This window comes from Camarhynchus parvulus, chromosome 3, assembly GCF_901933205.1.
Source record: "Camarhynchus parvulus chromosome 3, STF_HiC, whole genome shotgun sequence".
Classification (NCBI taxonomy): domain Eukaryota; kingdom Metazoa; phylum Chordata; class Aves; order Passeriformes; family Thraupidae; genus Camarhynchus; species Camarhynchus parvulus.
In genome coordinates this window covers 98,754,268-98,780,028 of record NC_044573.1, presented here as the reverse complement: position 1 = coordinate 98,780,028, position 25,761 = coordinate 98,754,268, and the positions used below count along the sequence as shown (strand labels likewise).

The 25,761-nt window shown below is 36.8% G+C and overlaps 1 protein-coding gene across 4 annotated transcripts in view; it reads right to left on the bottom strand.

The window, feature by feature from the left end:
* KHDRBS2 (KH RNA binding domain containing, signal transduction associated 2) overlaps positions 1–25,761 on the bottom strand; it is a 324,004-nt gene that overhangs the window by 18,957 nt on the left and 279,286 nt on the right. For all 4 annotated transcript variants that reach the window (XR_004060582.1, XR_004060581.1, XR_004060583.1 and 1 more), the window contains exons 7-8: positions 24,827–24,909; positions 11,637–11,695 (exon numbers count right to left, since the gene is read on the bottom strand). Coding sequence is in view for 1 of the 4 variants with exons in the window: in XM_030944729.1 (XP_030800589.1) it covers positions 11,637–11,695; positions 24,827–24,909 (142 nt within the window). In the remaining 3 variants the exon portion in view is untranslated. The remainder of the gene's footprint in view (positions 1–11,636; positions 11,696–24,826; positions 24,910–25,761) is intronic.

The window sequence follows — 25,761 nt, the reverse complement described above, 5'->3', positions numbered from 1 at the left end:
TCCTTCCAGAACTCCAAGGTAATCTTTTTCTTTCAGCACCAGGGGAAGAAAGGGAGCTCCTGAGAATGGAAATCTCTATCTTTGGGAACAATCTTAAAAGGCTAGAGTCCTATCAACTACCTCAGCAGTCACACAGAGATTTAGGTAGCTCTTTGGGTAGCAGAAAGGTTGAAAGTTTGATTACCAGGCTGAGCTTCACTGTGAGAACGGGAGAAAAGTGAGTGAGCCTGGTCCTTCTCTGAAAGACTGTGCCAAAAGACGAAGGAAAGAGAGTCTGGACGTATTTCATCTTTAGAAAGTGACATGTATTTCATCCTAAGAAACTGACATGTCAATGAAATGGAAACTGAGAGACATTTCAGATGAAGAGTGGTGGAGAGAGAAAGGTAATTGGGAGAACTGTGAGAGACTGCCCAAGAGCTGAAAAAAGTTGCAGGGTGGTTGTTGTGTTCTAATGCTGATTCCTTTTCCTTTTTTCTCATTCCTGGGAAGAAAAAAAACCTGTGGAGTCTGACCTTCCTTTTCCCTTGGTGACATCCAGACTTCCATCCAGTCTTTCAGTTCTAGCAGACCACACTTATTCCCTGTCCTTTTCACTTCTGACTGTCTCCAGTGCTATCAGGTGTCAAAGACTATGGTTAAAAAGAAATCCACAGAAGCAGCTTAGTAACTGAGGGCAGAGGGTTCAGTTTTTTTCAGGAATTTGGTGTTATTGGCAACTTTGCCATTCTTATTTAAGAAGAAATATTTTGTGCTTTGCTTTCAGAAACTAAAAATATAAGTTATTGTAGCATGATGGAAACTTAAGAGAGTTTATGGGTGAGGAATCTGAGAGTGCTTGGGCTGAAGAATTACTTTTGGTGTGATAGTGTCATAGCTACTTTGCTAAGAAATGTGAAGACATGGGCACAGCTTTTTTAATTACACTGCATATGTCTTCCAAACTGCTATATGCTCCTGTGAATTGGTATTTGAAGCCCACCTTTAGGATATAAAATTAATTCTTATTATCACAGGCAATCAGCACCCTTGGTTTATGCCTGATTGAATTTACAGGTTAGTGTTTTTGCACTACTTTTTATGGTTCAGATGGGCTCTTATTTACTTTACTGTGTTCAGTGAGTTATAGAAATGATCCCAGTATTTATTACAGACATTAATGATACATTACTTGAGGGTGTCTTTAAAGATTATTTTTTGATCAACTGCTAGGAGACTCCATAGCTCTAATCGGTTTAAATACAGAATTTTAGTTTGTTTGGTTTTTTTTTTTTTTTTTTTTTTTTTTTTTTTCTTACAGGAGAGTCAGAATGTAAAAGATAATTTAATTTTTAACCTGAGAAATTTCTCTGAATATGGGATCAAAACAGTAACATTTATAGCACAGAGATGTGTATATATGAAGTGGTTTCTTTCTTACTATTTTACCTATGCATTATTGAAAGCACAGAAAAATTCAGTGGTCTATCCATGTGGTGATTATCATCACATGCTAAATGTCTTTAAGTAAAGATTTGAGAAAATAATGTATTTTGAAGTCTTCATTTAGCATTCTGCAACCTTATAATGGAATTTTCCAGAATTGAATAAAAGTCTTTCAAATATGCAAAGAGGAAAAAAATGCAATATTTAAAGGGCAGACCACAATAATTGGTGAGTTAAAAATAAAAATATGCATGAATGGCATGTGATTTACATAGAAATATATTATTTCCTTATTATTTTTTATTTATAGTCATTGCTTAGTCCTGGTACTAATCAAGACCCGATCACTTTTTCTTCCCAGTAACTTATTTAACATGTGAATATTGCCCACAATTACTGGGCACAGTTTTATGAATTTCTGGTCAATTATTTTGGAAAGGTGGCCAGGAAAAGATTAGAAAGAGCTATTCTGATTAGATAGTTAAAATGTATATAATCTTTAAGTAGCATAATGGTTCAATTTGATTTTTCATTTACCTTTTGGTGTTTTAGAAACAGAAGTGGATTTTGATTCAGAATAAAACAGTTATCTTTTCTGTGAGAAAAAATTCTTTTCACCGCATATGTGTGGAGAGAGCACACTGCACAGGAATTTGGATTATTAGCTCTACTCCTTCTTTTCTCAGTGACCTTGGACAAATGTTCAATATTTTGTAGTATGGTTTCCTCACTGGTAGAATGAGACAGGAATACCTCCCTCCCTGGGGTGTTGTGAGATGTAATTAATTGTTTGAGCAGTAGGAGAAAAGTGATATAGATGTGCTGAGCAGAAGACCCAACAGAAACCAGACACAGCTTTAAAATGAGAACTCTTAGAATGCCTTTCTTTAGACAAGTCAATTTGTGCTGTATTTCTAGCAAGCCTCCATAGAAAGATGGATGGAGACAAAATACTACTTGTAAATGGTTGGAAAATATGTCCTGCACAATCTAATGACTGAAGCTCAACTAACTTTGACACATCCAGTATTTCAGCCCAAAAATTCACACAGAAAAGGTAGCTGCACTTTTCTTGTGTCATAATTGGACAAGTATATATTATTTTAAACAAAAATGCAAGAAAATAATTTTTTTTTTAAGGAGAACATGGATTTTTTTTCACTCTTCTGGGCTCTTTTTGCTTATGTGCAAAGTTTGCAAAATACACAATTTTCTGACTTGACATCTATACATTTTATTATTTTGTGAGAAGAAGTGACTCTTTCGAATCACAAATAGTGCCTTTCTTATTTGAAATTTGGAGTTTTGAGAAGACAAGAAATGTTTTAAAAACACAGGCTCAAACCAATTTAGCTAGCTTACACCACTCTAAGTACCCTTTATTTTACTAGACCTGCAGTATGAACTATATACAGCCTAAAAACTAGAAATGAATGGAAAACTTTAATAGTCTACTCGCTGAACATGGCCATAGCTCTTCATAAAACCCCACTACTGCCCCTATGCTTGGTAGTACCTTCCCTTCAGGTGGGCTGACAATTTAAACTGTGTGGCTGCTCCAAATTTGTGTAAGGGTTTAGAGCTTCCCTGGCTTGGGAAAAAATGATTTCTTAGAAGGCTTCATCCACTTTTGTAGTGAACACCTGCCACAGACAGGGAAGGAGCAGCATCAGAGTACACTGACAACTAGTTTGGGAAACTGCAATCCCAGGAGGATTAAGAGTGTTATCAGTGTTGTTGTGAGGTGAGTGTGAACGTTACAGTATAGACGAAGTTTTATTTTTCACTTATTTTCAGTAGAAATTAATTTTCTATTACTTTATAGTCATGCAACATGAAACATGCAGTGATATACCACATCTGGAATTAAATAGATGCACATCAATATTACAGGACTTTTGTCTTAGATTCTACAACTCTATAGTTCCCATGGTGCAGGAAAGTGAAATTACTGTTTGAAATATTACATAGGAAAGTTTTGCATGATTTATTTATTCTGTCATAGAAAATGATTTATAATTCAGAAGTAATAGAGGAAGCACAATAAGTTGCTATAAATTAAAACCAGTCTAGTGCTACATGCAGAATTTTTTTCATTTTCGTAGTATAACTGGACTTCAAAAGTTTTAGGAGATACAGACAGTTAAAAGAATGTCATGAATTTAAATATGGGACTTTCTAAAGAATTATAGTCTAATTAAAACATTGATTTGACAAAACAGCAATAACTCTAGCATCATCCCCACATTAGTCATCATAGCTGAATTCAAAATGTGCTCCTTTCCCTGCAAACTTTCAAAATCATGCTCTTATGAAAATCATAAATCTCCTCTGAGGGAATGAATGCCACTTGAGATGCAGCTAAGGTGATTCCTCCAGTAAAAGAATTGTTAAAATTTTGCAGAAAATCAAGAAAATGCTTTTGTCAGTTCATTCTGTCCCACAGCAGGAATGCTGCTATCAGTAAGTATAGGAATGATTGAAATAGAAGATTAAAGGAGGGCAATTTATTTGGTGTATCTTCTGTCCATATGCAGTAGAAATCTTCAGTGCCTCCTGTTTCCAGTGGAATAAAAAAATTGAGTGCTGTACAGGAAGACTCAGAATCACTTCTGAGTTCCCAGGGCTGGGAACTGAGCATATTCCTCATGCTCAGCAAGAGACCAGATGCCTCAATCAGCCCAAAATGAAGATGGTCATGCAGGAGCACGTCACACTCCTCAGAACCATGGCACATGTAGCAAGGTTGATAGCAGGGACAGTTTGGGGGCATCGGGGCATCATTGATACAGGCATTCAGGTGCTGTATCAATAATAGCACATGGTGCACACCAATAGGGATGAACTGCAGAGGGAAACAGCTGACACTGAAGACCTGATATTCACAATACAGCTTCTACAGGTATTTTTCATTTCAGACTGGCCCTAGTTTGAGTTTCTGGAAGTGAAATCTCACAAACAGTTGGGATTGCATGTTTTGCTTTAGTTGCAAACTAAAATTTGTGTACTTCGAACCCACTCAGTGATGGGGAAAGAAGACCCATAAATGCAGACAATTGGTAAATCTGCTTCTAAAGAACACTCCTGCTCCCATGCTAGTGTAGAAGCACCCAGCATGTGCTAGAGAGCCAGCCAGGTGCTCTTTTGTGGTCAAGACACCACAAAACCTCCAACACAATGGTACAATCTGTGCCGTATTGTGTCTGAGATGCCTAATAAATAATAAGATGGGTTAGGAAGTGGTTGGAAAGTCACATCCAGAAGTTAGTGGTCAATGGCTCAGAGTCCTGATGGACACGAGTGACAAGTGGTGTCCCTCAGGAGTCCATACTGGGACCAGTGTTATCTAACACCTTCATTAATGACTGAGGCAAAGGGATTGAGTGCACCCCCAACCAGTCTGCAGATGATCCTGAACTGAGTGGTGCTGTTGACACACCTGAAGGACAGGATGGCCTCCACAGGGACAAGGACAAGCCCCAGAAGTGGCCCTGGGGAATCTCATGCAGTTTAACAAGACCTGGTGCAACGTTCTGCACCTGGGTCAGGGCAATCCCTGGCATCAATCCAGGCTGGGGGATGAGCAGATCGAGAGCAGCCCTGATGGGAAGGACCCGGGGGTAGAGGAGAGGATGGACATGAGCCTTGTGCACTCATAGCCCAGAAATCCAACTGTATCCCGGGCTGCATCAAAAGCAGTGTGGTCAGCAGGGTGAGGGAGGTGATCTTCCCCCCTGCTCTGCTCTGGTGAGACCCCACCTGCAGTGCTGCATCCAGCTCTGGGGTCCCCTGCACAGCAAGGACATGGACCTGTTGGAGTGAGCCCAGAGGAGGCCACCAAGATCATTAGAGGGATGGAGCCAGTCTCCTATGAGGAAAAGCTACAAGAATTGATATTGTTCAGCCTAGAAAAGAGAAGGTTTAAGGATGAACTAATTGCAGCCCTTCAGTATCTGAAGGAAAAATACAGGGAAGAGGGAGAGGGACTTTTTACAACAGCATGTAATGACAGAGGAAGGGGAAACAGCTTTAAACAGAAAGAGAGCAAGTTTAGATTACATATTAGAAAGAAGCTCTTTACTGTGAAGGTTGTGAAGCAATGGGACAGGTTGCCCAGATAAGTTGTGATTGCCCTACCCACGGCAGCATTCAAGGTTGCATGGAGTCCGAGCAACCTGGTCCAGTGAAAGGTGTCTTCATCCAGGGCAGGTGGGTTGAAATACATGATCCTTAAGATCCCCTCAAACCCAAACCATTCTATGATTTTATTATTCATTCCATGTTGACTTTAAGACCCACACACCAAGGAAAGTTTTCTTTGGTATGTTCCCATAATATTTTCTAGGAGACACCAAATGTAAACACTCAGATGATATAAATGAAAAATTGGTGCACATTAGTAAGACTTTGTAAATTAGTGTTGGTAAAGACATTGTAATCACAAGCCACGTGAAGTCAAACACTGTGATGATGAGAATCAAACCTATGTCTCTTACATCTGCAAATCAGTCACTATGAATTATTTGAGCACTTGATTTCTTACATTTGAATATTTAAATTAGACTAGGCTAGAAAAAAAATAGGGCAAGAAATCTTTAGCATGCTGAGCGTAATGAATATTAAGACCAACAATCTACAATACCTATGTCACTAAAAATGAGGAAGGACCTTGGACTCAACAGCTGAAAAACTTGTTATCTCCATCTGCAGAGCAAATTGTATGAAGTGCTTTTTCAAAATTCACAAGTATTTTCTCTGTATACATTGTGACATGGCTTCATTTTACTTCGTCATTGCTATAGAGGGTTTATTTCCCACTAGGGTGGCAGTCCCTTGAGTTTCTCCACAACATGAGCATATTTATGTCTTTTAATGAAGTATGAGAATTCATGTCCCCTAAGGTAACATCTCTTCAATCAAGCTCCTTATCCAAATTCTACACGTTTGAACCCTCCATACATGCTTTCCTCCACTAATTTCATCATGATACACTTACTTTTACTTGTTCAGCAGAAACTATTATTGTTATTGTAGAAAAACAATTTACTAGATGCAACACTTTTTAGAACAAATATAGAATGAAAAAATAAACAATATAATAAAAGAGTAGTGGAATATTGCTGTACATTTGTAGTTGTTGACTATAAAGTTCTATAAAGAATTTGTTTGTGAAATGCCATCTCTGTAGAGGATTACTCAGTAAACTAATTGTTATAACAATTACAAAGCTCTTATATGGAGCAACTGGCAGGGAATTATTTGTGAAATAGTTAAATCATTGTGACAGCATTTTACAACTTACATTAAAAGGAATTACACCAAACAGCGACACGCTCCAATTTTAATTAAAAATTGAGTTATCCTAAAACCAAGTACCCAATTCTTTACAAGTACCTAATGCTAAACGGGAGTAGAATATGCATCAAAAAAAAAGATCATTTAAGAAAATTCAAACAGTTGAAAATTTTTGGTGAAGACAAAAAATATTTAAATAATGTTTTCTTAATGCAATGGCAGAACATGCAGTAAAAGCCTTGCAAGCTTCTCCTGAAAAGCAGCAGTAACGTGGCTGGAGTTCATTTTTGCCTTCCCTCTTTGTGCAGGTGGCAAGCTACAGATTAAACTTTCTAACTCTTGCCTAAGGCCTTTGGCAGATGGTGTTATCCTAATTTAATTGTGGTGGTTTAGGAGGTTATAGAATTCAACCTATCCTTTCACTTTCTGACTAGGGTTTTTGCTTTTTCAGTAGTAGCACAAGAAGTCTGAGTATATTGGTCTTTCAGATACTGCAGTTCACAACCTGACATAAAAACATAATGGCCATAATTTTCAGGTAATACACAAGGCAGGATATGCACCAGGCTGTGAACTGTGCCATCTGACAAGAGGCACTCTCACTACTGCGACAGTGTCCCTCTGGAAGGAGGGGCCGAAGCCTCTTGAACCTTCTGCAGCAGCAACTGGCAGAGCTCACTGCTGGAGTCTCCAGCCTTTGGGAGAGCTAGGGCAGAAAGAGCCTCTGATAAACAAAGTTTGGAATGCTCTGATCAGTACAAGGGCAAAACTGGATTCAGATGAAAAAACAGTGAAGCAGGTCAGATGTAATGAATGCAGCTTCTTGTTCTGCCTTGCCTGCAAGTCATATACTCTTCTCTGTTATCTCTCTAATGTGGCCTAACACAACACAGCGCTTGAATCAAGAACACTACTTCCTCTAAAAAACAAGAAACAGGGAAAAGGAGAAAGAAATGAGAACACTAATTGATAACAAAGGGCTTTTTATTTACAGTTTATTTACACTTTCCAGGGAAGTTTTGGAGCCTTTTGGAGTTGGGCACAACATTACATATGAGCAGGAAAGGTTCTTAGTTACCAAACTTTAGGTATATATTTTATCCTAATCAATTTGTAAGACAAATCATTAAATTCATGTTTTTACTAGATATCTCTTCAGATGACAACAGTGCCAGAAGGGAAACCACAAAATTATTAACATATGATGAGAACAAAGAATATAAACCTTTTGTTCATAAATTAATCCAATTTCATGCTTTCTCCCTTAAAACATAAGCATCAAGTTAACATGACACTGTTACCTTAGTTTAGACTTATCTGCAGGTATCAAAACTTTCAGTCATAGAAGTATCATAAATGTTTGTTAGAGGCATTAGAGGTGAGGATGTTTTAAATTTTTGAAAATTTGTACCGTACTTTAAATGACTTTTATTTTTAAACTGCCTTCTAAAAATATTTCTTTACAGAAGCCTATAAGGGCTACATTCCCAAGATTTTCAGGCATATGTCCCAAATTTATGTTCCTCAGCCTGGAACATCGATCCTCAAAATTCTCTAGCAGTAGCTGCATAATCCTGATCTTATAAAAAATTTGTAGGCATCTTATAATTCCTGAGTACTGTATTTCCATGTGCTCAGAGACTGCTACAAGGAATGCTTTGAAGTGTCTCTACTTTGATCCTTCTGAGAGACTGGGTGACAAGCACGTCAAATCACAACACAGCTTGTCTAACTTCATGAGGGGGTTCTGTACTGCAAATTTTCATTTATGGAACATTCCTTAGTCATGGAAAGCAGTGTGATTTTACATACATCCCTGATCTTCCTATTGTCTTGGGAGATGCTGTGGCTGGATTTGGAGTGGATGGAATTCTTATGAACCTTCTCAAAAGAAACTGAGCAAGGAGTTAAGGCAGTTAAGTCATGGATTTTACAGCAGTGTTTAGGAATCCATCTTGCCCAGCTTATGACAAGTGACTTAGATCTCTCCTTGGTTAGTACTACCATCTAATCAGAGATGTGAACTTCCTGAGAATTAAATGGTGTTCGGGTGGGCTCTGCTCTGAACCACCCCTCTAATTTTTGGAACCATACAGTGAAAAATCCATAAATACATAAATCTTATGATCTTTTGAGGAAACAGTTTCCCCAACCAGAATTCTCCACAAGTTCTTTTAAAAGGAGCAGAGAAGAACCCATGAGATGTAAACCACCTGCTTCTTCTCAGGAGTAGATAGCAATGAAAGTCATAGCAGGCAGCTCATTTAGGAGTACTATTGTGCTCTATACTTAAGAAGCTACAGAGAACTCTATTTGATACTTTTAAAAGATTGTAAGTATGAAGTAGCATTATTATTTCATTGAATCTACTTCACGAAAAATGAATGAGAACCTTCTCAGGATTGAAAACTGTCCTCCCTAATGGTAAGTTGGAAGTAAGTAAAAAAAAGCCAAGCCAGTAAATTTTTGATAATTCAGATATTGTTATTGAAAAGGACAAAGGAGAAAAGATAAGTTGTTGCACAAAACACTTAAGAGTTGACAACAAGACTTTACTCATGTACCATTTATCTGAGGTCATATTCAGAGTTTGGGAGAATTTTGAATTACAGAGGTGTGCCAGAAAGAATTGTAAAGGAGGAATATAGCCTTGTTATGGAAGGCAAAACAAGGTGTGAAACTGAATTCAGATGAAAGAAAAACTTAATTTCTGCAGGATGGTGAAAAATGAAGGAGTAGCTGATTTAATACAGTGGGATGGATTCAGGAGACTCACAATATGTCTCCTGAATCCATCCCATTGTATTAAAACATCCTGAAACAAAACATCCTGAAAAACTAGAGAAGTGGAAACAGAGACTTAGGGTAAAGTCAGGTGAGGATGAGAAGGGGTGATAGATCAGATACAGAGAGAACATCAGTGTATGCAGCAAGAACTCAGAAAATGAGGAAGTTAAGCATATATTCTATAGCTCTATAGTTCTGTGTACTCAGATTACCTCTTCAGGTAAATAGTGGTGACTTGGGAATGACAGAAGTTTCTGCACATATTTCCAGGGCATGAAATTGGCAAATTTACTAATCTCCTCAGCAGGTGAACCAAGAGTAGCGTAAACAGTTATATAAAAATGTATCTACTATCAGGAAGTAGCAAAGTTGCAATTTGAAATATTATTCAACTTTAAGCTTATTCCAGGTTATTGATAACACTCAGATCTTTGTATGCAAATGCCAACTCAGAAATAGTTCAAGCAAAAATCAAAGCAAGTCTACAGTTATGAGTCATGTATTTTAAGTCTAGCAAAGGAAACCCAGGCATATTGGGTTTGTTTCAGCTGCTGAATGGAAAACAAAAAAGGAGCTTCATGCAGAGCATAAACTTAGTCATGATGCCACTCTGTGAACACTTTGTAAGCCTTAGCTAATTAGTCCATTCAAAATCCCTGCTGGGAAAACAAGTAATATTCTTCTAGTTTTACAAATGAGGGATTGGAAGGAAAGTGACACTACTTTAAATGTCTTGCCCAACACATGGAGATTCAGCATGGTAGAGTGTAATTAAAAGTTAAACAGTGAGTAATTCTTACTGCTGAGCTCAGACTATTCTTTTCTGCATTGCCTAAAAGCTTAGCAGTGCATTCAGGACAGCAGTGGAGAGGGGATCTGTAGATGGGAGGAAGGATCTTCCACTACAGCTATTAAAAATGTATGTGCAAAAAGGAAGCAAAACAAAGGGTAACTGAACCACTCACACTGATATGGATAAGCTATTATTATTACTTGCCTAGCATTGAAAATGTGCTTGACTGCACATTCTATCATCCAAATATATTGTGAGAACTGATTGTATAAAAAAATAAGTTATTTCTGATTATGCAATGCAATCGTTTTGACAACATCTCACTAATGTCTATTTCTGTACCAATACAAAGGAAACTGCAAGTTAGCATTAGTGACATTTGCTTCACAGCTGCATGAATAAAATTATTTATGTCAAGCAGCAACCCTTATATAACCCCTTAGTGTAACTTTCATTTGCAGCATCATTTCCATCAGCTCTCATTTTCACAATGCTGTGGAAGTCACTATGTAGACTTAGGATACTTCAGAAGCAGTAAATCAGGTATGAAAGCTCTGATGCATATTAGGGTTACTCTTTAAGCTGACTTGTTATTTCAGTGAAAATCTCTGAGTGAGATTCACTGTGCCACCTGATAGAATGTACTGATAATTATGAATAGAAAAACATGGGCTAGACTCCAGTTATTGAAATATACCACTAATAGCAAACAACAGATCTGGAAAATGATTTGTGCTCATGGTAGCATCTCTTCCTTTCACTTCTCTTCCTTTTAAGCCCTCCATACCCATGAGGTGGAACTGCTCCAGCTCAGACACAGACTCAGTGGGGAAGTGCAAAGACTACAGCCCTCCCTCTACTCATACTACCTAGCGTGGCATGAGATGCTCCTTTATCTTGGTGCAGGAGTGGTTCCCATGGTGATACAGCACCCTCTCCTTCTTTCCACTTTGATTAAGTCTATATTTCTAAATCTCACAAGCCTTGCTGTTGAAATGATGCACATGACAACAGAAGATGCATAGTATTGTTGGCAAATCAAGCAGACTGAAATTTAACACTGTGAAAAATATTCAAACAGCAATAGAAACTTTTGTGTTGCTGTTAAACTGACCTGTGACTGTGAATAACTGGCTTTGTAATTTTGATTGAAATTCATCAATCCAATTTTCTGGTCCTATGGCAAAACTCACCATAAAGTTACAGAAATCTTTTTTTTTTGGTCTTTGTAAAATGAAAGAAAAAAAGAAAAGTGTAAGGAAGTAATTTCTGAATTGCCAGTGACAGGTATTTTCCTTTGATTTCACACATTTGCAGAAGACAGAAGAGACCTTACCGTAGCTGTCATAAGCCTCTTCACTTGTTCCGTGACCATAGTCGTAATATTCAGGCACACTGTAACAGATTCAGATAGCCATGTCACTATTATCATGGGTAACCAACTCAAAACAGAAACACAGCTCACAAAATAAAAGCCATTTCAACACTGTGACATGATAGCATAGTCCAGCTAGTTTCAGGCATAGGGAATATTTAAAGATATGAAAGATATCAGTGATATGAAATTTCAAGATATGAAATGTATCAGTGACAATAAAAGCTATTGTACAGTATATAACATTTCTTATCTACTCAGCATAAAAAACCAAATTTGATTCTAAATATGTAAACCTGGAGATGTGACAAAGACTGAGAGAAATTCTATCTGCAAAAATGAGGGCTGAAAAAAGACCACTGTATCATTCACTGTTGTTAAACCAACAAAAGGGGCTTCATCCTCATTTATCTGTAATTCTAAACATTTATGCATTACCAAACTCAGCGTGGTTTGTTTTCATAAAGAAGACTGTATTGGATGGTGTTGAATCTGTAAACCACTTTGCCAAAAACACTGACAGGTTTCCAAAACAAGCATGTTCCCACTGCCTGTAGAGAGAAATTTGATCCTCCACAGTCTTTTTCTTTACATAGTTATTGGACACCCATGGAAAGTTTTATACAGTGATCAATGAAACACAAATTGAAATGAACAAGGGTCTATGAGTGCAAAATCACACTTAACAGTCCCAAACTCACTTTTTCACTGTTTTCAAAAATTATGTATAGTCATATTAACATGTTATCAAAATATTTCAGATAATAGTTACATTCTGATAATCAGCAATTCCCAGCTATTACATAGAGTGGGGATCCAGAAAATTCACCCGCTGAGACATAATTAAATGGAAAGGAAATTATTCACATTTTTGCTTCACTACTATTATTATTTATAGTTTGCATTGTGTTTTTGGTACCTGGTACCAAATTCAAGATCAGGCTACTTCTGTTCTCAGATAACAGGTAAGCATACAAGAATCAGTACTTGCCCAGAAAAACCTGCAAACTTCATGAACTACACTAGATGGTATTTCTTCAATCTGCAGTGAACCCAACAGAAAATATAACATTTTCTCTTTTCATAGTTTTCAGTTGTTGTTACTTCTGCTTCTTTTCCCTGGACACTGCATGAGATACTCTTGCAAAATGAACAGAAGCAGGCAAGAAGCTCAATATTGCTATAATTATTATAACATTATTGCTCAGGCCATTTTCCATATTGGATTATTGTTATAAAAATATTAGTTTACACTTGAGAGAGAAGCTTGGTTGACAGTGGATGGCAAGTAGAAATATTTCAGAAGTGCAATAGAGATAAACAAGCAATCTGTAACAATTATTTTCTTAACCTAATTTTAATTTTGCTCACAAACAGCCTGTAATCAGATTTTTAATTTCTTGAACTTAATAGATATCCATAACTATTACTGGAATAATTTCTGAGAATGATTCATGTTCTCTATCTCACTCAAAAACGCTGACTTCGTGTATCTGATAACTGACAGCCAAGCTGTTTTGGCTTGGGTCATGTCATTCCCTGAACGGCTAGGGATAGCTCTCAGTTTTTGGCTATAAATATTCATTGATTTGGTTTTGGTTTTTGGTTGTTTTTTTTTTTTAACTGAAAATGAAACTATAATTGTGCGCATTAATTCAGTAGTTTAGTCAGAAGTCATTCATGTGAGTGAATTACAATGACATCAGTATCTCGGAGAGATGAAATTCATTTGCTTAAAGCAGTTGCAGAAAGTGAACATAAGAATAATATGAATGAAATTAAGTTAACACTTCAATGAAGACTTTTCCCAATGCCAATCGAGCTGTATAGGACACAAGCACTATCAAGACTTCCCAGACAATGGAAACCATCCAGCTGCTTGAAAACGAATTATCTAAATATACAAATCCTCCTATTGAAATAGTGCAACAAACAAACAGGAAGAATACATCTTTTATTTGTAGAACACAATATTAATTCTGTTCTGTTTTGCAACTATTTTAGTAGCCAATTAAATGAAATTACAGGATTATGTAAGGCGAAGTAAAGCACTGTAGCATCAGGGTTAAATCATTTATCCAGTCATAGCTACAAAGCTTAGACGTAAGAAATGCTTGTACTGTTCAGAACAGACACATGAAATACCACCCAGCTCTGGCAGACTGAAAAACTAATTTTAGAAGCTGCATTTTGGCATATTGCCTGCTTTCCTGGCTAGAGGAGGGTGTTGGACTAGTGAGTGATGTTAAAAGAAACACAAGAACTCCTATCTTCTGCCAGCAGATAAGATGCTAATACTTCTTCCTGATAGGTTTTTGCAAACCAAAGCAGCTGCCTCCAAAGGTCAGCTTTAGAAGGAGGCCAATCCAAAGGCCAGTAACTTATCAACAGCAATCCTGCTTTCAGTGATCGCTGATGAGGGCCTTGAGCTATTACCCACCAACATAACATCCAGCAGAACACAAGACATGCAAGAGCAGGTAAAAGATTCATTGCTAAATTATTGGTGTTGTACATTTTTATTTGAGAAAGAAACAAACAATCATAGAGATAATAAGGATGTGAGATAAAAATCCTGCAGTGAACATTCTGAACTTAAATACATCATCAACAGAATACTAAGTTCATACACAAAAATCATAAAATAAGAAACATTCTGAATTACAACTATAAAAAGGAAGTAATTTGTTACACACTGCGTATTTGATGTCTGTGAGCATAATACTTAACACACTCCTGAAAACACATAATTCATAGCATAATACATGATTGTCATCTTAGTCCTACAACTTTATTTCCCTGAATATAACATCTTTTTCATAGATTTGAGCCAAAATGGCATTTCAAATTCCTTGCCAATTCATTGAAAAGTGTTTTGAAGAATATGTAAGTGAATAAAACTTACTTCTTACCATGAAATACCAGACTTAAACTCATATTTTGTGGACTAGACTGCTTATCCATTCATCTGCTTTATTTCAAACCTCTCTGAATAGTCACTATAATCTATTATATGCATTTAGTTGTAGACATTTTCCTCTGTTTTACAGAAAAATAAACAATGGGTGATATTTATAAAAAATATGTGATAGATTAAGGCTTTACAAACATGATGTTCTTTTTTTTTGAAATTACTGAACTACAGAGAGAGGTAGTTCCATTTGCATTATGGCCAGCTGAGAAGGAAGCAATCAGCAAATGCATTCAGCATAAATAATACTTGTTTATATAATTTTATAGTTCTCAGACTGTTCCTGGAAAATACAGTGATCATGAGCTCTAGAAACCACTGATTCTCTTGGCAGTGCTAATTGGAAACAAAACACCATTATCTATCATTAGCATTCATTACTTTCAAGCAAAATGAAGTGTAATTTACTTAAAGTACATGCACCCACCTGAAGGCAGGATGCAACACATTTTATAAAGCAGACAGGATTAACTCATTACCAACTTTTCAGCTTTTACTTCACTATACTTTAACACCATATTTCTGAAACATAGAGGTCTTGATGTACTATGACTTACACTTTGGGAACCTTCTACAGGTAGCACTCATGGAAAAATTTATATACACAGGAGTATGTATTCTAGAAGTAGTTTAATTTGGTTTGTATATAAGAAACTCTGATGTTATTTTTCTCTATAAGAAATATTTACAACACAGATATATGACCCTGTCCTAATTTCTATTTACACTGGAAATCTTCATAATCTTTTACCTATTTATGCTTATTGTTTTTAACTTTTCATTTTGGCTAATATTTTTGAACACGTTCATTTTAATGATTTGAAATCAAAGTTTCCATGATCTGTTCTCTCTCCTCATGCTGACAAAGCTGGATCAGTTTCCAAAAAATACCCAAACCCAAACCAGCACAAGATGCTTGTTTTTGAGAGATAAGAGTAATTTAGTGCATTCCAAGCTGTATTATCTAGGGTTCCTCTGGTATGATGAAGGCTCAAATACAGAGACTGTATCTAAACGGCAACCTTTAAAGCCAACGAAGACTTTTAACCTTTCATTAACTGGGACTTTTTCAAATTGGTATTAGTACAAAAAAATGAATTCCAGTTTGACTGTGTCAACACCCATGGGAAGCCACACAGCTTGCTCAAAAGCCTGTAGAGAATAGCACTTTAAAGTGGTTTAGGCTGAGAACCACAAACAAAAGTGTAAAGATTGAAGCCACAAAAGCCTGACTCTTGGGTCAACAAGCTACCCAAGGGAAGCGTGATGCTCACCACTCAGAGGTCACTGGGGTTAGGTACAGGAAAACATGACATTAATGAATAGACTGCATTAGCCTTTGACCAATCTCTTCCTGCACCTGCAGGAAGCTGCTGGCAAGAGACCCCGGGTTATCAATATTACCATCTGGCTCCCTGGCTGCTCTTACAGCTGCAGTAATTCAAGGCATCCGAACACTGCAAGAACTGAAGAACAGAAGTACTTCTTGTTCCCTTGTGCTCTTTGGTTGTGTGTGTTTTTTTTTGTTCTTCCTTTCTCTCTTTTTGTCCTTCAGATTTTTTTGGGGGAAGGACGCATCTAAGCTTTTATTCTCAAATGTGGTTGCAGACATACAATGAGCTCTCTAAAGGTACAAGAAAGGTACTAGAAGGTACTACCTCTAAAGGTACAAGAAAGAGTTTATGTTCTTTAAACATCTCTAACGAGTGAATCTGTACAGAAGTGTGTTCTGCAGTCTATCCTAAAAGATCCTAAGAAATGAAAACTCTTTGAGTAAGACTGGTTAATTTAGATTTAGCAGATAATATTTTCCTGTAAAAACAGTTTTTTCTTCACTAATGGTACTTTTTCAGTGGGAGAGAATATGTTAGTATGAGAGTATTTTATTGGGGAGCGTTTGGGAAGAAGCTGGCCAATTTAGAGGCTTTGGATAAATCACTGGAGCTATAACTCTGCCATTAGATAATGATTAGGCTTCTTTTGTGAAATACATAAATTGATTCAAACTAGAGATTCAGCTGATGAAGTTCCACAGTTCAGACTCATAATGAAATAGGCTAAAAACTTGTACACTAGTCTTTGAAGAAGTAAAAATAATTTGAGATACTTCCATCTTTGTGTTGTAGAGATCAACAATGTGAGAGTGAACCAATATTGTGCTTTGGGATTGGAAATCTCTGAGGAGGCATTCCCAGCCTTTGACAGTTTGCAATAAGCATCTATATATGGGTACAGATAAATGAACCTTTATCACTCCTTAGAGATATATTCCAGTGAGAATTACCTTTAGACAAGATTCTTGAGTCAAGCTAATGCCCAGGATAGCTCACAAGGACCCCTAGAAGTGGGATTTAATATTTTAGAAGTGGGATTTAATATTTTAGAAAGTGTCTTCTTCATATCCTCAAATGGATCCTGTGTACTCTTAGTCTAAAATTATCTCGTTCTTTCCCTGTATAATTTCTGTTCAGTAATCTCTGGCGTTTCCAACTTCCAACATCAATAAGTGGTACAATCAAATATTCAGTTCCTGTGCTAACAGGATGCAGTCTAATGTTACTGCAGTTGTTTTATGTAAGATTCTGTTTGTAAAGCTTCTCCCTCCTACACGAGGGAGAGAGCCAGAATGATTTAACACACAGTTGGCCATGAAAGAAAAGCTGTTTACACACAGCATTATCCTTCTGCCTGGAAGAGAGGTGAGCAAGATCTGAATTCACATGAACTACAATATACGAATTTTTTACAAACTAATATCTCAGAGTGGAAATGTGTGAATAAAGAAATAATCCTTCTAGGAATCTGAAAATTATTGGAACATTCTTACTTAATAAAGCATTGTATCTATAGGGAAGATGACAAATCTTTTGAATATAGGAACTTACAAGATTCAGTCTTAAATCACAAATATAGTCTTTTACTCAATACTTCTTTAGAACTAATGGAATAATATGGTGAGCATTTTAGTGGATAAAGTCTCCCATTTTCTAGAAGCTCAATTTTGATTGTATACGATATTTTTAACAGAGGATAATATCACCATTATCATACTCCTGGATTTATTTAGTACCTTACAACATGCCTGAAGTTAAACTAGATTCAACTGCCTCCAGCATTTTTGTATGTTTGATTTTGTGCTACTGAAAATATGAATTTAAAACTATTATAAGCAATGAAGGCAGTAAAGTTATACAAGCATAGGATTGGAGAGCCAACATAATTGCAAGATGACTTTGGTTTTTGAACTTTTTGCAAAATATGAAATACAAACCAATCTGCCATTTAATTTCACATGGCAGTTATCTATTCTACATTCCACTGTCATTTTCTATAGATACAGAATTATTACTAACTATTTCAGCATATAATACCAAATGTCTGCAGACACAGTATTTGCAATGGGAATGATGCAGCATTTTAGGAATCCTAGACAGTTTTAGAGGAAAAACTTTTCTCTAGTTGAGAGTAGTGAAATTTGACTCAACTTTTCTCATTGAATCAAATAAATGAGAAGTGGCATTTGAAAACAGTTTCTGATGATGAATGCCATAAGTAGATTGCTGTGAAGATACATAAAATGTCATATTCTAGGCTTCCTGCCTTGATTGATTTCAACAGATTGGAAATAAAATACAGGGAAATCTTTATTTACGGACAGACGGATATAAGCACATGGCCAAAATGAAATATGACAAAATAGAAATACAATGCACAGTGCTTAAAAAGTGAAAGAGTGAGTAGTAGAGAAAATAATAATGAATATCTAAGTTTGAAAATAATCAGTGTAACTATTCTACCTATTGCAGCCTCTACTATATTTATGTGTCTATGTATTTTACTACATAGTAATATTTTGATAGTGAGACAGAAGCCTGCAAACCTCTGCTTATATCACTAAAACATTTAACTATGTGATAATCTACTAATTCAATTAATGATTATTCACAGTCTTGTCTAACCATTGTTTTTAAACTAAGGACAAAATTCTTTCATTTAACTACATATAGTTCACAACTAATCTGCTGGAATTTTTCAAAAAGCAAGTAGCTGAAAACAGTGGGACTCCTGAATAGAGTTCACCAAGGAACATGTACACACAGCTGAACCTTATACTGCTTTACAAGTGTACTAGTTTGTTATTTTACTTGCACTACTGCTTTGAGAAACTCATCTTTGGAAACAGATGTACATACAGTACCTTGATATCTGGAGGTCAAGCAAGGATAACCAGGATGAACTGGAGCTCATGTAAATATATCCTGCTGATGCAAATAATTCTTTCAGATACAACTGAATAAAATACTCTTCCTAAGTAATTTTTCAGCATGGCTGTGCACTGATGTGATTGTACTGTAAGTCACATAAGTGACATGGAATGAACTGTGGTCCATGTTGTACTCCTGCATATCAGATCAGAAATAATTGATTCCTAAAGCTCCTCTACTAGCAGCCCACACTGCAGAAAAAAGAAGCTATAAACACAAGCTTTACAGTAGATAACATGAACTTTGAAATAGAAACAATAACCAGGGAAAACAGTTTCTTTTCAAAGTCAATAACTTGTCATATATTCAACTTCAGTGGCTGAATATGCTCTTGAAATTTTCTGTGGGTATGAGTAATTAGAAGAATGTAGCACCTATTAGAGGCTGAATGGATAGGTGTTACTACAAACAGATAGTTACTGGGATAAAACTACATTGATAAGGTCGTAGAATCTATTTTCCATAGCAGCATAGTGGACACAGGGAGCATTTTTATCCTTTTACTTCTGTTCCTAGTATTGAGAAACAGATGCCCAACTGGACTGTGCACATAACAGCACAGCTTTAGGTATTATTGTATCTTCTGAATTAAACACAATTCTGTGTGGTGAAAGGTATCAGTCAACTTGAATTTCTCTGTTACTGCACCTTTTCTTCTTCTTCAGTCCTCTAAGATAGTTCCATTTTAGCAATTATCTAACACAATGTTTGTCAGTCTTCAAGTCTTGCAAGAACTACTTAGAATTTATTCCAGATATACTAGTGCCATTTTTCTTTATGTTAAAGCTTATATTCTGTACTCTCATTAACATCTTAGAGGGGATATTTGGAGATGACATGGCCTATAATATGCAATTCCAATCAGAAACAAAAGTTTGTTTATTTCCTCAGCAGATGCAGGATGGGTTTGATGTGTGAGTTTGACAGACCAAAAAGAAGTTCTTTGGCCAAAATGATCGGCATACCAGCATGAAATGTCTGCCCAGAGGACTGCTGCCTAAAGCATTACATAATTTATTTGCAAGATTAACAGTAAATATTTTGCCAAGAATTGCTTCAAGTTCCTAAAATTGGCTTCCTGTTATTATTATTAGTGAGGCTGGGTGCAGACAGGCATGAGAAATGCTTTTTACCTACGTCATCTAGCAGTCACAGCAAGGATGACAACATGCCATCACGAGGCCTGGACTGCTGTGGGATGGAATCTGTAACAGCAACGATGTGCACTGCTTTCATCTGTCTTTTATCACTGAATTATTTATTCTTCTTGTCAGTAAGTTATGGGTTTCCTGATATTTACAAGCCTATTTACAGCCTAAGGTGGGAGTCATCAGCCCTTCTTTCTTTAGACTGCACACACTGGCAACTCATTTTGCTGCTGAACTATGTTTTTAACAAAAGCCATACAGAAAAAAGGCCGAATATAAAGCTAGGCAGCCAGACCCGAAAGCCATTGCCAATATACCATCTACCTGTTCACAAAAACCAGAATGGATCAATGGATGACTGCTCATGCCAGGCATTGTGGAACAGGGAAATAATATCAAACTGTAAATTTAAGCTTCATCAGATAATCCTTGGCTTCCTTTGCTCCTCCCTGTTGGACATCACTGTTTACACTATGTATGGCTGGATAAGGCAGGCACAAGTGAATTAAAGAGAATATACCCTTCCTGGTTCATCCCACGACCAGTCAGTCCGTCCCAGGTTTCCCTGGTCTCTCTTTTGGCTGTGACACATGGTATCTTTGAAATGAAACTGTTGGTGCTGGCACAAAGGCCAGTGGAGATGACTGCAGATGTGGTAGCAGAGCAGAAGATGGCTCTGTTGGCCATCAAGATTCATCAGCAAATGATCCATTTCCACCAAATTATTCTGTTGGTCTTGGCTGAGAGGTCTGCCCACTTTGCACATGAGACAGTCTGATGCCCAGCGACCTCTGAGTAACCAGGCTGATCTTCCACATCTCCTCACAAAACTTAGCATCCTTTTCTTCTGGTGATCTAGTGATCTCAGCCCATTAATCCTGAACAGTGGTGACAGATCAATAGACTTAAAAGTTCCTGGTAAGAAAATCAAAATGTGCATTACATTTTTGAAAGCTAATACGATTCTCCTACATTTTCTGTGTTACAGCTGAGTTGGAAATTAACACTTCTACCATTTTGTATATTGTGTCTATATTTTTTTCAATGAAGTTGCCAGACTAGAGGTTTGGGAGGTAGATCTAGCTGGCAGAAATGTTTTGAATGTCCTCTGTCTTACTTTCAAGTACAGAGAGAATAGTGTATGAACTTAACAACTACTGAATATCTCTTGGTGTGTCTGGACAGTCAGATATTCTTATCAATGAGAGCCATCTTCACATTATATGGAAGGGAGGGGAAGAGAGAGGAAACAAAGGTCATAGAGAAACTCAAATTACCATGCATTATTGCCCATGGGAAGTATGTCAGATATGGTGTCTTCTCCTACCCACTGATATGGCTGTTTCCTTGCTGTTTTTGGTATTTGACGAAGCATTCATTGTAATTACCTTAAAAACTGTATTTTGACATCGGTATGAAAAAATTCCTAAAATGAGTAGGGTTTCTAAATGTCCTCGGAAAATGTGTAGTCTTCCATAGAATCCTGCAAATAATGCTTACAGACTCATTTGGGAAGGACAGACAGTTCATTTAAATCTGTCCTGGGGTTCCACCTTGTGTTCTGAGTTGTCATTATGGGACAGGAATATAAGGAGGGGAAAAGAGGCTTTACAAATACATCTTCTGCTATTTAAAGCAAGACATACCGGCATGCAATAAAGACTGTCATAACCCATAATTCTCTTATTTCTAAAATAAGCCACCCCATCTTAATAAGGTGCAGGTGGCACTTACCATAGTGAGAGTCCTGCTTTTCTCTTTCTCCAAGTTGTTTCTTCATTCCATTTCTAAGGGTGCTTGAGACTCCTCTTAGCTTGTTCAGACACGCAGACTTACTGTGGGTTTCATTCCAGCCTGATTCTGAGATTCTGTCACAACCTCTTCCACAGGTGACCCCATCCCCCCAGTTTCAGCCTAAAAATCAGACTGCTGTCATGAAGGACAGACAGAGCTTTCTGTCTGGAGAGGTCCATTAGAGAAGTCCATTAGAGAAAGACTTATACCAAGTGTATTGTTGGACCTGCAACACCATCCCTGACTTTTAGTACAAATTTTTAGATAATTTTTCACTGAACTATATCATCTGAATGGTCTTGGGGATTGGTAATTGTGACGCTCCTTCTACTAAACCATAATCCTATGTTGCAGCACTGTGCATGTCGATACTGTGCTTGTTTTCTCTGCTGTTGGCAGAGCTTCATTTGCAAAATTCTAAATCAGATCTCTTGGACAACAAAGGACTAAGGGTCCCTGTATGGGCAGAAAAACTGGCAAGTGGGAAGTAGATACAAGGTATGGAAGACAAAGGCAGGGGTAACAGGGGTGGTGATGGCAGGCTGCCCAAACTCTGTCTTTACTCTGTGCATGGGGTGAGCAGGGGAACAAGGAGAATTTACTATGAGCTCTGTTCTAAACCACACTGAAGTCAGCCTGAGCTCAGACCATCCACCCTGTCTGCTCATGACCCTACATCCCAACATGTTCTTTTTGAAGCAGTGAAGAGAATAAGGCTTGGCCAAGACAGACAGTCAGACAAAAGTATGTACCACTCTAAGAAATTCCACACTGAATCCCTAATAAGCCGTAAAAAGCAAATGGGAAACTCTGCCCTTAACATGAACAGAAATCTTGGTACTCTGCATTAAGCCACTAACTACAATTGCTTCTCATCTCATGCTTTAGAATTTCAGTCATTCCCTGCAGAGGGAAGCAATGATAATTTCCTGGCTGAGCACAGACATTGTTGTCAAGTTTTTGTTAATTTTTTTCCCTTAAATGACACACCAGATGAGACGAGCAAGTACTTTGGATCAGTACTACTTCTTTGTTAGGTGTGCACATGGTATGACTCATATGACTGGACTATACTAATAAGCAAGATCTGAGACTTGGAGAAAACATTTTGAAACACGCATCTAACCAAATATTTTGGGTACGCTACTTCATTGTATTGTATTATTTTTATTTTTTGCTCAGTAAGCAGGTATTTCTATGAAGCTAAATGGCCAATAAGGTGCAGAAATGCAAATTGTGTATTTAATAGTCCATTTGTTCTTTAAATCTTTGAAACAAGAAGCATGGAGCTCTGAAAGTGCTCTCTTTGAAATCAATAGGCTACTTGAGGCATTAAGTGCCACTCAACATGGGTAAGTATGACCAAATGTCTTGTCATATATTTCAAAAGGAAATATTTCAGTTGCAGTTTTTAAACAGATTAGGTATCCTGAAGGTAGGTAATTTCTCCAATTAGTAGAAAACATATCTGATGACTAAACTTATTAGCTGTTTAATTGACTAAATTATGTGACTATAAATTTTCTCTGTTGTACCAAATTATCACTACTAGTTCTAGCTGCATTATAATACACTCCTCATAAAGTTGATATATTTGTTATTTAGTTGCCTGGGACATCAACTTGCAAAGAAATTACAGGTTAATTCAGGTGTTATAAAGCAATGTCATATCAAGATATTTCCAACTAATTATTGTTTTTACATCAGAGGCAATATCTCCTGTGACAATTCACTCTTGTAGCAAAAAAGGAACTGAATTGTTTTAAAAAAAGTTGAAGTACATTTGACAACAAGAATACCTACCTCCATAATGACATGACGGGTGCAGCTAGTAAAGTATAATTACTTGAAAGTGTTAAAGCATACTTGATGGGGTTCACATTTAGGTGTGACAAATCCTTTTAAATATACTTCACTGGATATAAAAATACTTATAAAGTATTTTTTATCCACTGAAGTATCACTCACTACAGCAGTTCTGAAGCTGAACATAATTCTGACAGGCATTTACATCAGCAAAGCATTCAGTGAAAAAGATGGCTAAACAGAAAAGCAAGTTTAAGGTCCTCTGGCCTTGGGAGTGTAGAACACAGTATGTATACATCACTTTCTTGCTCAGTGAGAAACACACTAACTTAGTTAAAATCTGGGTCTTTACTTGTTAAAGTTTCATTTGCCTTTCCACAATCTTACACGTACTTTCAGCAGTGCATAAGACCACTTCCTGAATAACTGGCTGAAAAACCCTGTTATCCTTTAGCTTAAATGTGAAAAAGATGCCATTCCATATTTAATAAACATGCACTGGTTGTCCAATTAGTGGATGAATGTGTGAGGTGTATGTATATAAAAAAGGGATAATTTTTGTTGCCTCATCTTATTCACACAAATCAATATAAGATATGAATGTAGCCTTTTCGTGTTATTCCACATCACAAGGACAAAAATAAGTTTCCAAACTTATAAATTCTGAGAGTTGCTTAGAAAATAACTGGTTGAAAACAGATAGCTTCAGCCTTACTTCTGGCATGTAATTCCCCTCTATAGTTTACCTTGATGGTGGACGCCAACCAGAAACAGGTTACCATCACAAATATTTTTTGAATTTCCTTCTGTTTTTTTTCAAAACATTGTAAAAGCCATAAGTATGAGATATCCTTCACAACTTATGATCAGTAAAGGATAAAGAAAAAGGGGACAAATAAGTTCAGAATAACATCAAATAAGAAAATTATGTAATCACTTGTGAAAAAAATACACTTAATTTGCACCAATTTTAAAAGCATGGCTGCTTACATTTTTATGTCATCTGAATCTCTGTATATGGATTTGGACTGTCATTATTACTTTTTACTTCAAAAGTACTCAGGGATTTGTAAAATTTAATGTGGAAAATAAACCAGGAAATTTACATGAAAAACTAAGATAAAAAAGTGTACTTTGGCGAAATAATGTAAAAGCACAAATGCTTACCTTTGTGTTTGGGTGGCATAACTATTATCATATGCCTCATAGCTTGGATCATCATATTCACCCCCATATCCATCATCGTATCCCTAAGGGGGAAACAGAACACCACAGCTTAGGAGAGTGATAAATCAAAGCATATTATCAAGCTGTAAAAATAAATTGCATCAACATGGGCATGTCATGTTTGCCCACGATAATGTGAAACACAGAGCTGACCGAAGAGAATTGAGAATCGTGAAGAGCAACCTGTACATTGCAAGAATAAAGTAATCAGTCCCTCATTTAAGAACTCAGCTTATTCACTGGTAAACTGTGGTGCATTGTCCAAACCACAGTGCCTCAGTGGGATCTGTGTGGAATACTGATGAATGAATAATAAAACCAAGCATTTCTGAGCAGTTTTGTTACATAAATGGTTCTATAAATACCTACAGGTGAAATGAACAAATGGCAGGTCAAAGATACTGACTGTTCTACACTATTAAGAATGGTGATGTGATAAAATCTTATTATTCAGTCTATTGAAAAAATGCAAAACAACAAAACAAAGCACAGCAATCTATGAGAAACAGTATCTGTCAAGCAAGTAATGGCATATGACTTTTAAAAATAATGCAGAGTAAGCCCCTTTACTTTCACTGAGCATCTTACTCCTTTTAAAGACATGCTTTTCTGTGGCAAATTAACCAACAATTTAGTACAGGTTCCTCCCATCTAACTTAAGGTTCTCACTGAAGAGCTCAGACTGATGAGCAGGTCACCTAAGACAGAAAGACTCAAGTGACTTCAGAAGGTGGTTCAGCTCATCTAATGCCTGAATTTTCCACTGAGAGAGTGATGGGCAACTGTGATCCATTGTAGCTGTCTCTGAACCAAAGAATGCTCAGGAACCACACAATAAATAAATAAAGATATAATCCAAGGGATGACTTTTGATA